The sequence below is a fragment of the Hyaena hyaena genome, unplaced genomic scaffold (genome assembly GCF_003009895.1).
Source record: "Hyaena hyaena isolate Hyena2069 unplaced genomic scaffold, ASM300989v1 scaffold_438, whole genome shotgun sequence".
Lineage (NCBI taxonomy): Eukaryota > Metazoa > Chordata > Mammalia > Carnivora > Hyaenidae > Hyaena > Hyaena hyaena.
Window position 1 is genome coordinate 1,247,195 of NW_024081071.1, and position 12,116 is coordinate 1,259,310.

General features: G+C 40.0%; 1 protein-coding gene across 50 annotated transcripts in view; it reads left to right on the forward strand.

The window, feature by feature from the left end:
* The window catches only part of MAP4K4 (mitogen-activated protein kinase kinase kinase kinase 4), a 188,711-nt gene that overhangs the window by 141,881 nt on the left and 34,714 nt on the right, over positions 1-12,116 (forward strand). For all 50 annotated transcript variants that reach the window (XM_039253053.1, XM_039253066.1, XM_039253056.1 and 47 more), the window contains exon 13: positions 9,121-9,282. In XM_039253053.1, coding sequence (XP_039108984.1) covers positions 9,121-9,282 — 162 coding nt within the window. The remainder of the gene's footprint in view (positions 1-9,120; positions 9,283-12,116) is intronic.

Genomic DNA, 12,116 nt, shown 5'->3' on the forward strand with positions numbered 1-12,116 from the left:
AGTGCTTAGAGATGGCTGAATGTGAAAAACAGACCAGTTTGTTAAAGTCCGTTAGTTTCTACGACAGTAAGTTCAGTGGAGTGTGCTTAAATGGACCTTACCATTATTAGTGACCTATTTAGAAAAGTTCTTAGGGGCACCTGGGTGGCTCAGTCGGTTGAGCGTCCGACTTCGGCTCAGGTCATGATCTCACAGTTCATGGGTTTGAGCCCCGCATCAGGCTCTGTGTGGACAGCTCAGAGCCAGGAGCCTGTTTCGGATTCTGTGTCTCCCTCTCTCTCTGACCCTCCCCAGCTCGTGCTCTCTCTCTCTGTCTCAAAAATAAATAAACATTAAAAAAAAAAAAAGAAAGAAAGAAAAGTTCTTAGAATTGTGAGATGAAAGCATTACTTTTAAACATCAAACTAGAAAGGAAGTCTACTTAAAGTATAGCTGGAAAAGTATATATTTACTTGGGCATGCTTGGGAAAATTTAAATAATAAGGAATTCTCTTTATAATTTGAAAGATGTGGAAATCACTTTATAGCATCATACAGTTTTTCAGTTGGTTTGATTTTGTTTTCAAAGAGTGATTTAAGAAAATGATGACATCAATTTGCAAATGCCTCAAAGGATTAGGTCATGTTTATCATTCTTAGTGGGGTAAGCCTGAAAAGGCATGTTCATTAAGTTTTGTTATTTGAATCACAGGCATAAGGTTAATCAAGCATACATTGATGTTACTTAGTTGATGGTTGATGGCATATATTTTATTTTGGGCTGTTTCCTTTTGAGGTTCTTTTGTAAGAGGCCAGCTTTTCACATTAATCATCTATTAAGGTGTATTTGCTGAGGGATTTCTTTTAGTTTTAATTGTCACCCCTCCCTTACTTAAATTAGGAGCCTGTCCTGAGTATAGTGGTTTTTATGGTTGATAGTTTACATTCTTGCTCTTAGTCCAATTTACAGTTTCAAATGTTAGAGCATAATGTGGAAGAAGAATCTGTAATTGCATTATTTTTGCCTTAGCCATCAGTCTTATCAACCAGTTGGTTTTCATAACATGACTTGCTTAGTGGGCCAGCCCTAGGAAACAGCACTTTCCACATTGTCTTGTTGATTTTTAAAAAGCATATGACTTTATGTTACCTACAAGACTTGGAGGGGAGGGGCTGTGTCTAGTTTATCTTTGTATACTCACCATGGTGCTTAGTATTTCTCAAATGGATGAATCAATTATTGGTAGCCCTGTGTGCATCTGTGGAAAGAAGGGGCTTGTTGTTGAAATTTGCATGCATTCTTAAATGAACTTTTGGGTTTGAGATCTCTATTTTGAGTTCCAGAGAGACCTTAGAGTACTTTAAAAGATTTTACAGAATATCTTGAGGCATAAAAGGTGTGTTGTATAAAGTAAGAGGCACTAACCAAAAGTAACAATTATTGTTTAAGCCCTTATGTACTTTCCAAGTGATCTTGAAAAGGTGGCATTATGAGTTGATTGGATCTTGTTAGGACCTAGAAATCAAAATGGATTCTTTACTCCTTTATTACTCTGCACGCTAAATGTTGGAGATAAAATCACAGCAGTTTTTCTCTTGGATGCCATGTGTTCAATGTGAGGGTTAGATTCAACCCAAAAAAGTATTTAGTGTGATATTTACTACAGAGCAGAAGAGATAAGTGAAACAGGATTCCTGCTCTCAAGGAGCTTATGGTCTTCTTTTGTGTGTATTGATCTAGTAACCAAGAGTTTGGTACTTTCATAGGAAACAAAAGAAAAAGCTTTTCGAAGGCTTTCATTTGAGAGTTGAGAGCATCAGTTGTAGCCTGTTCGTGTTTGTAAGATATTTGCTTACTCTTATTTTATGATGTGCATTTTGAGTAAAACTTACAATAATTTTTAATTATGGTATATAATTATATAATATATTGATTTTGGAAAACAGTTGAACTAAAATAACATGCTTACCTCACTTAAGAAAAAACTTTTTTAATGTTTATTTTGAGAGAAGGGGAGAGACAGAAAGAGGGAGAGAGACTCCCAAGCAGGCTCCGCATTGTCAGTACAGAGCCCAATGTGAAGCTCAAATGCATGAACCAGGAGAACATGAGCTGAGCTGAAATCAAGAGTCAGATGCTTACCCGACTAAGCCATCCAGATGCCCCAACGCTTACATCACTGTCATTAAGAAATCCCAGTGAAGTGACTAAGAAACAAAAATGGTGTAAACAACAAGGACAATGAGAACAAGAAAGGAAACCAAATTGTGGACATTAGATAGTACATGGGAGAATAAAGACTGTAAGAAGGCTAGTACTGTGAATTCTGGAAGAGTCACAAATGAGAAGGAACAGGTGGGGCTAACAGCATGTATATATGGAGAGTTAGATTCTCCCACCCCAGGCAGCCAGGCTACTTTGTTCCTTCTCCTCGGCGGGAACATATATAGACTTCCTAGAAAAAGTGAACAACAGAGCCGCAGACTATGGAGAACTCAGGCACAACTGAGTATGTGGAGAGAGAGATACTGAAAACAAGGTCATTGATTGGAAGTGTAAGAAGTAGTAACCAGTATGACTGCATGCACACTCACCTCAGCTCCCACAGTATTGGCAGCCACACTTATTACAGATGCCATCTTCTTATCCCACACCTTCTGCTCAACCCAGGCAGCACATTGGGAGGATTCTGAGAAGACTACAGAGATTCCTCTCTAGAGATACTGACTAGTCCAAGGGACATAAGACCCCAATGAAATGACCATGCTGCTTCCCATCTTCTTACTCTAAATCTTAATAGCTACCAACTGCTCTCCATAGCCCTTAAAATTTACTTTTTGTTGTCTTAAATGTGAATGGACAGCCACGATTGCGGGCACTGAGAAAAACCTTTAACATGAAAGATTCCAAGAGAAATAGAAAAGGGATCTTAAAGGAAATAGTGTAAGGGAACAGAAACTATCTCACACATACACACATACACATGTATAGAATCTTAATATCCTTCGAATGAGAAGAACCTACAACATTCATGAAATAAGAATGTTCAGAAAATAAGAATTTTTGAAGTTTTTAAATTTTAAAAGTTTTAATTATTTATTTTTGAGAGAGAGAAGGGGACAGAAGGAGAGAAAATCCCAAGCAGGCTCTGCACTGACAGTGCACACCCCGAGGTGGGACTCAAACTCAAAAACCATGAGATCATCACCTGAGCCTAAATCAAGAGTCAGACCCTTAACCGACTGAGCTACCCAGGCACCCCTGAAAAGTTTTTATAAATGAAAACTCCCAGAACTTGGGGAGAGGGGTTAAATTTGTGAGGAACAGAAGAAAAACCGAATCAATTTAGGGGCTTTAACGACCAGTTAATTAGATTGTGCAGGAAATAATTACTGTAGGGAGAACTATAGAACTAATTCAAGGAAAGCTTCCAGGGCTAAGAAATACGAATTTCTGGACTGACTGAAAGACCTTCTGAGTATCCAGCACAATGAATGAAAAAGACCCATACAAAGGTACATACATCATCTTGACAGTTCACAGTGTCTGGGATGAAAAGAGCATCCTAAAAGACACGGTGGGTAGAGCAGGTAGAGAGGTGTGCATGGGTCTTGTACTAAGTATCAAGAATCTGAATGGTCTGAGTTCTCCAGGAGCACGATCAGAAACTAGAAAATGACACAGCTGTGCTTGCAGAAATCTGAAGGAAAATTACTTGCCTCAGCCAAAATTATATGTACCTTGTGAGAGTAAAGATTCTGTGGCCTGTGAAGTCCCTAAAGCCTTTTGCTTTGTTTTCACTTCTCCTCAGGAAGCTAATGGAGAATGTGTTCCAGCATAAAAAAGGTGACCAGGGCTATAGGAAGTTGGTGGAAAAGCATAGGCTGCCTTTGAGAGCAAGCAGTTTTGCTTGGTGTAGGGAGAGAAAGGACTGTGAGAGGTTAATCTCTAGGAAGAAAGAAAGAATACCTGATTGACTTGACCATATTGGAAGGACGACTGTAGTGGTGCAAGAGACTTTACAGATGATTTTTGATAGATCCATAGAAATCCAATGAAAGAGACAACAATAATAAGAATAAGGCAATTAATAGCTCCTCCAAACACTAAATTTTGCCTTGAATATGGTTTTCATTTAATCAGAAAGTGTCACATGACTAGACTGGCAGCATGGAATGGTGCTGTCGATGGATATAGTCGTTTTGACTTTTTAAAGTACTTAGCACTTTAATTTGGGGGCACCTGGGTGGCTCAGCTGGTTAAGCGGCCAACTTCGGCTCAGGTCATGATATCACGTTTCGTGAATTCAAGCCCTGTGTAAGGCTCTGTGCTGACAGCTCGGAGCCCAGAGCCTGCTTGAGATTCTGTGTGTCTGCCCCCGCCCATCCCTGCTTACGCTCTCTCTCAGAAATAAAATGTTTAAAAAAAAGTACTTTGTACTTCAATTAAAAATGTTTAAATGTATATATAGAAAGTTGGGGAAAGAAAAGAAAGGGAAACAGACCACAAGAGACTCTTAATGATGGAGAACAAACCGAGGGTTGATGGAGGGTAATGGGTGGGAATGGGCTAGATGGGTGATGGGTATCAAGGAGGGCACTTGTGATGAGCACTGGGTGTTATATGTAAGTGATGAATCACTGACTTCTACTGAAGCCAATATTGCACATTATGTTGACATTTAAATTTAAAAAAACAAGTTTTTAAATGTAAATAATGTGGAAAAAGCTACTTGTAAGATCACTTAAAAGTTGCCTCTTAGTATTTAGTTAGATGAAAGTAGTCAAGATTTTCTAATGCGCTTAGTGCAGTTGGAAACAGCCAAGAAAATGGACTGTACATGTCTTACTACTTGGGGGCTTACTGCCTTGAAGGAAAATGAGTGCTTCCACTTTAGAGCCCAGGTGACCAGAGAAGGTGCACCAAGGTCCTGCCATTTCCTGAACTCAAGGTAATGCAGCTCAGGAGAGGGAAGATGAGAAGTGGGTCTGGGGAGTCGGTGGCCTGAGATCACACCTGCGCTCGGTGCCCTGGTGCAGGCAGTGGCTCTTGGTGAGAGGCCTAGCCTGTGGAAAGTCAGCTTTGACTCTGATTCCCTCCCTCTCTGCTTTTCTTCTGCAACTTCCCCTTTTCTTCTCTGGGGACATAGGAGATTTGCATCTGGAGGCGGGTTTGAGTTGGATGCTAGACTGCATCTGGCTGCCAGCTGTGTGGCGGCTTAGTAGCAGGGTGCCAGTTGGTTGGTTGGTCCTTTCTCCTAGACCTCTGCATGGCAACATCCCGGTGTCTCCTTCAAGTTGTGTCTCCTCCTGGCTCTCTCCAGAGGAGCCCTTGCTGGTAATAGCTAAGGTGTCAGCAGAGACAGGAGTGGCTTTGCTTTCATTACAGATTTTTTTTAAGTAATAAAAGAAACAAGTGTAGGCTCTGTTACTATGTTACTTACTGTAGGTCTAAGTGGGACCTTCACTTCAACATATCTAAAAATTAAAGAACTTTTAGTAGTTTGCACAATGTATAAAGAAATGGCAGTAAGCACACCATCTCTAAGGCTGTGGTTGGTCTGCATCTCTGGTCATGTGACATTGCTTAGACCAGTGCAGTGGCATGGAGGGTTTTTAATTGCGCATCCTTCCAATCAGTAAGAGAAACTGAAGGTGTATATCTGACAGAGATGTATCTACTTAACATACCTTTGCAGTGAGTATGCATATTATAAAACATGCAAAAATAGCTATCTTAAAAGGGTGAGCTACAAATAAAAGTAAAAAAGAATTCAGTGTTTTTTCCCTAGACCTCAGTTGATGGTCTTGTTCACTTTTAGAGACTGCTGATACAGATACCTACCATATTAGTTCTTCACTTCTCTCCTCTCTTAATCTCAGTGCATCAGGGCACCCTCCACAGGGTGGTGGTGGGGGGGGCAAGGAAGGGTGAAGTCCCAGTCTTTTGAAGAGGAATGATTCTCTTAGAGTTCATTGCCTATAAGACTTTTTAAACACCTTTTCTCATTGTAGACCCCAACTGTTGACTTCAAAAAAAATAATAATAACCATTGTAAACTCCATGCCATGATGATTTCTGGTATAGACTGCCTCCTTCCCACGCCTAGCACACACCTGTTCTGACAAGTTAGGAAACTGAGGCTCCTAGAGGAGAAGTGGCTTGTAGCAGGAAAGTGGGGTGGAATCAGGACCACAAGCTCTGTCCCTTGACTCATTTCATTTGTCTTTCTAGGATTCCATGCTGGGTACTAAAACTTCCCAAAGGACCCCTCTAGCCCATTTTGGCTACGTTTGTTATCTAAAAGTTGTGAAATTCATTGCATAAGGTTCTTTGCCTCTTCTGAACCGTTCATATTATTCTGATACACTTGGCACCTAAATTCTCTGAGGCTAAGGGGCAAGTTTAAGGGCGTAGATACTGCTTGCCTTTGTTTTTGTTTCCCTTTTCTTGGTTCTTCTGTTTTCCTTTTGTCTGATTAATTTGGAAGGAAATTGTTTACATATCCTTGTCAGGTAGCTTTGTTGTGATTGTGGGTTCTTTGTCTCATCCAGAGGTGAGGCCCTTCTTACCTCTCCTACCAGGTGTTTGCTGAACCCAGTGTATTCTAGCAAGTCATTTCTTTTTTATAAACCTTAAAGTGTCCTGGTTGTTGCCAGCCTTGCCCATGATTGTTCTCAGAACTAAGCAGTGCTGAGTGTGTAAAAATAGTAGAGTGCACAAACCCACCCTCACTCCTCAGGACAGAAACTTCCACAGAGCTTCCGCACTCACCTCTTCAAGGATAACACAATGATTTTAAGCTTTAAAACTGATCGAATGGGATTCTTTGTGTTTTAGGTTTATCAGAAGGCTTTTTGTTTTATTTTGAATGTGTTTATATTCAAAAGGAAAGCTCAGAAGATGCTTTCCTTTGGAAAACATGGCTAACCAGGAATATCTGAAGGAATTAAATAATATCTATTTAAAGCAAAGAAACTTGTTTCCCAATTGGCAAAATATAATGATTTTTATTACCAGTGTTAGAGAAATGGTTGTATTCTGAGCTTATATTTGTCGTAAGTAATGTACTGGTAAAAGCCACTCTCTTCTTTTTGTTCCTGAATAGAAAAAGCAAAAGATGTAATATAGGAAAGATCTTAGCTTAATTTGCTTTGAAGTAGAAGAGCTCCAGTAACACTGCTTGGACGAGATTCTCAGATTTCTTACCTCAAGTTTCTGTATTATTTTGCTCATGACATCCTGGGGCAGGGTGAAGTGGTTTTGTGGGTTTTATTATCTGGTAGCTAGTTTTTAAAAAGTAAGGCCTTCTTCCTCCCAAGGGTGCTACACAGTGCTCAGGGCCAGGTGCCCTGAATGCAAGCCACACCATGGCATATGTGCCTATATGGGTGTTACGCTAGCAAATGACAGGGAGCAAGTACATTATATGGGGACAGTATAGATGTTTCAATTTAATAAAGATGCCTTGGCAATTAAAGTTGTCATTTCTAAACACCAGGATAGGAACTCTTTTCTTTCTATGACCCCACCCACACCCATGGGATACTGGTGTGTTTTGTGTGTTGAATTCTAAGAGCAGACGGTGCTGGGGAAAAAAAATAAAGCATGAAAATATATGGAATAAGAGGAGATGTGGCCAAACGCTGACTCAGAACTGTATTGAGAGTAATGGTAATGTAATACTCAGCTGAGAGAGACCAGGTACCAAGTAATCCTCTCTGTGCAAGGGTTCCACCCGTAAGAAGACATTTCTTTCTATTTCTCAGGAAATAATTTTTAAGTGTCTGCCTGCAGAATGAATACTTGTAGGGAGGGGGTGCAGAAGGAATACTTAAACTGTAATAAATACCTACTTTTATGCCCATTATAAATATTTATGTCTAATATTCCCAATAACTTTATCCCATACTTTCTTCTTTAATAATCTTAGTTTCACATTGAAGTCTGAGGTACTACTGTCAGCTTCCTGTGTCTTGAGAAATTCGATGACTGTATATTCTTTAGAGCTGTGCTGTCTGATACAGTAGCTACTAGCCACATGTGGTTCTTTAAACTTAAGTTCGCTTCATTGAAGTAAAATTAAAAACAAAGTTCTTTAGTTGTACTAGTCACATTTTAGGTCCTCAGTAGCAACATGTGGCTGGTGGCTACTCTGTTGAATAGTGCTGAGAGAGAACATTTTCATCATTCCAGAGTGTTCTATTGGATGGTGCCAGCATAGATGCTAGCATTTTTCATATTTGTGGGAAGAACTGGTTAATTTTATACTTTATACTGCAAAAGTGCTTTATTGACAGATACCTGGGGCTGGATGAGAAAAGCAGCCAGACACAGGTGCCCAGTGTGTCCCATTGCTCTATACTTTGGGGTTATGTAGAACAGCCTGGATTAGGAAAGGTTGTCAGAGTGAGTCTACCTACCTGTTAGTAGGATGCACATAGTTAATACTACAGGCATTAGAGGCAGAGTGGCCCTTCTAGTTTGGGACTTGCTAGCTGGGTGACACTGGGAAGTCATGTAACTCTTCTGAACCTGTTTTCTCATCTGTAAAGTAGGATTGAAATATTTACCTCTAGGTTTGTTAGAATTATATTAGATAAAGGAAATGGAATAAAGAACATCAAACACTGAGCACAGTACAGGACATATAGTAAGCATGTTGTGCAACAGCAGTTTCTTAAATTCAATACTGTGAATAATACTGGCATTTCTTACTCTTGTTGATGTCAGTTTCTTTTTCTTCTTTTTAACTATTTCTCTCCTTTCTTTGCTCTACTTCTGTTCTCCTTTATTCCTTTGTCTTCTTTCTTCTGACTTAAGGGCCCTGGATAATTGTTAGTGATGTGCTTGGATAAAGAATTTCCTGTCCTTTAGTTGTATAGTATAGTGAAGTATGGGGAATAATTGATATGAAACGAAACCAAACTGTAAGGATCCACAGAAGCACCCCACCTTTGACCAGTATTTATGAGGAAGCTGGTATATATGGGGTGGAGGGACAGTGTAGAAATAACTGGCCAGTAGAGATGGGGTCTGTGAACTCCCCCTCATCAGCACCCACCTGCAAATGGTCAGCAGACTGTCATGAGAGCAATATTTAGAAGATCCCTGCTGATTACATATTTTCACTTGCGTAGCAACAAAGGAGAGAACGTGAAGCTAGAAGGCAGCAAGAACGTGAACAGCGAAGGAGAGAACAAGAAGAGAAGAGGCGTCTGGAGGAACTGGAGAGAAGACGTAAAGAAGAAGAAGAGAGGAGACGGGCAGAAGAAGAAAAGAGGAGAGTTGAAAGAGAACAGGTTAGTTCACAAAAGCATGTTCTGACCATGAATTTGTGAGGTTTGTTGTTTTGCAGAGTTTGGGGATTTGGGACAAAAAGTACAAACACACACAAACATTCAAGACTTCAGAGGTTTGGAAATGCTGAAGCATAGTTGGAAGTACAGCAATAAACTGAATCAATAAAATGAAATTTAAAAACAATGGATAAATCTTTATATTTAGAAACTTCTTGAAATCAATTGAGTGGTCTCCAAATAGTGTGATGCCCAAAAGATTTCTCAGTGTATCTTTTTGGGCTTGGCTTAAATGCTTTGAACCCCAACCAAATATCTCAGTGATAATTAGCCTTTTCTTTAATGAACTTAAAAACTAACCACGAGTAATGTGTGAAGTATCCAGTGGCTGAATATTGTAATAAACATATTTGCATATAACTCAGTATATGGCTGTGTAGCATTAGAAAAACTAATAACATTGTGGTTTTGTTGAGCCAAAAAAGATAATGTTTTGGTAATACTTAGAGCCTTTTATTGATGGCAGCTATAGTTGTCTTTAGAAATCTCTGTTCCTGGACCTGTCTGTGCTTTTGTGTCTGTGCCATCAGTGTGAGCCCCTCAGAGCCTTTTCACCCCTCACGTATTTGAAGTGATCACTCTTCGTTATGAGCTCTGGGTAAAGGAGGAAAGATATGAATGGAGACCAGTTTAAATAATATTTGAAATTCATACTTTAAGTACTTATCAAGTATGGTATTAACTTCCAAAGCTGAGTATTCAGCTACTATCCTTGATACTGATCATATGCTTCAGGTTCTCTGCATGTGTACTGGTTCTTCCTAGGAATTTAAGGATACTTTTGTTACCTTATTGACATTATTGGCCAGTCAGCAGTGGTGTGTTTTGGGTTGGTTTATTTGTTTTTCCCCCACATTCTAATTTATACTCAGAAGTTGCAAAGAGGAGTAAAGGTAAGCTTTTGAAAGTTACGTCTCCTAGGGATGCTCTTCACAGTGTGATTGTGAGAGGGGCATGTGAGAGTAGTACTAACCTTCACTGTGCCAGTGACGTTTGTTAGCTTTCATGTACAGCACGTATTCTTCACTTCTTGAAAAGAGATATCAGAATAGTTTTACTTTGCTTTCCTTATGCCATTGCAGAATCTTCCCATGTTAACAGTGCTGTAAAAAACATGTCATTTCTGCATTTCTGCATGTTTGTGTACATGTATGATTGTATTCTGCGTGCTCAGGGTATGTTAGGACCTTTGTGATTTGGATAGATGTGACTTTCTTGGTTGTCCTTGTATTTTAAAGCAAGACAAACGATTGTAATAATATGATCTTTCAAGATATGATTCAGTTCAGTCTAGTTCAAAGAAGAGGTGAGTTGGAATTCCGATTCCTTTCTTAGCTGTTGCAGGGGAAGGCCGTGCGTCACGCTAGGGCAGTGCTTGGCGTAGCATGTGCCGTGGAAGGTCAGGCTATGGGCAGTGGGACACGGAGCCCAGGTTGGAATCAGAGTGTTTTTGCCAACACCCTTATAGATTACACTTGCCCCAGATTGGTTTTTTTGGTTAAGGTTTATTTTATAAGATAAAGTTCTCTAAGGAAATATATATCATGATTTGTGTTAGCCAGCATTCTCCCAGTCAGAATTATTGGTTAACTAAAACTTCCATCCAGCTCAGATGTATAGCTTTGTTTATTTTAAAGTGTGCTCCATGGTACAAGTGGATGGTCAGCATTAGATGCTGTAAAGACATAATCTGAATTTCAGAATAAAATTTCTCTTCGTAGACCCCTTAGCCTTCTCCCCTTCTGGAATAGTTAGCTTTTTTCCCTCTTGAAAGGAAGGAAATGGAGGTGCCTGGGTGGCTCAGTCGGGTAAGCATCTGACTTCAGCACAGGTCATGATCTCACGGTCAGTGAGTTCGAGCCCCGCGTCAGGCTCTGTGCTGACAGCTCAGTGCCCGGAGCCTGCTTCGGATTCTGTGTCTCCCCCTCTCTCTGCTCTTCCCCCGCTCGCTCTCTCTCTCTCTCAAAAATGAATAAACGTTAAAAACAAAAACAAAAAAAAAAGGAAGGAAATGTCTTGTTTGTATTTCAGAGTTATTTAATGTCTGTCTCCTGTTTGAGCCTCACAAAAAGTTTTGAGAGTTGTAAGAGAATACTCTTTTTTTTTTTTAACTTTTTATTAAAAAATTTTTTTTGTTTATTTATTTTTGAGAGAGAGAGACAGAATATGAGCACGGGATGGGCAGAGAGAGAGAGAGAAGGAGACTGAATCCGAAGCAGGCTCCAGGCTCTAAGCTGTTAGCCCAGACCCTGACATGGGGCTCGAACTCACAAACTGAGATCATGACCTGAGCTAAAGTCAGACACTTAACCAGCTGAGCCACGCATGTGCCCCAAGAATATTCTTGATACTCATTTCTCAAATGAGGAGACTGAGAAAATGGGAGCTTGAGGGCTTCCTAAAAGTCCTAGATCAAGCTCTCTTGATTTCCAGGTGTATTAAATATGCATGCAACTTCAGGGTTGTATTTCTCCTCTTTGCGTGTTTTGGGTATATACCTGTTTTCATTGTTCCAGAGGCTTGTCATTCTTTTCCCTTGAAAATAAGCTCCCTCTCTCCCCACAAACACACACACACTCTCACAGTCTCTTCTTGAAGAGCCTGGCCTGTTCATTTGTGGGAACTCACCTGCGTCTGGTGTTCACAGATCATGGCTTTCAGAATGTAGTCATTCCAGGTACCTTCTGTGTCATCAGAGAAAACACAAATCATGTTTGTTCTGTTTTAAAAGTAAATGCGTTTGGGTTTGGGGTTTTAAAAATTGGCAATCTATGCTT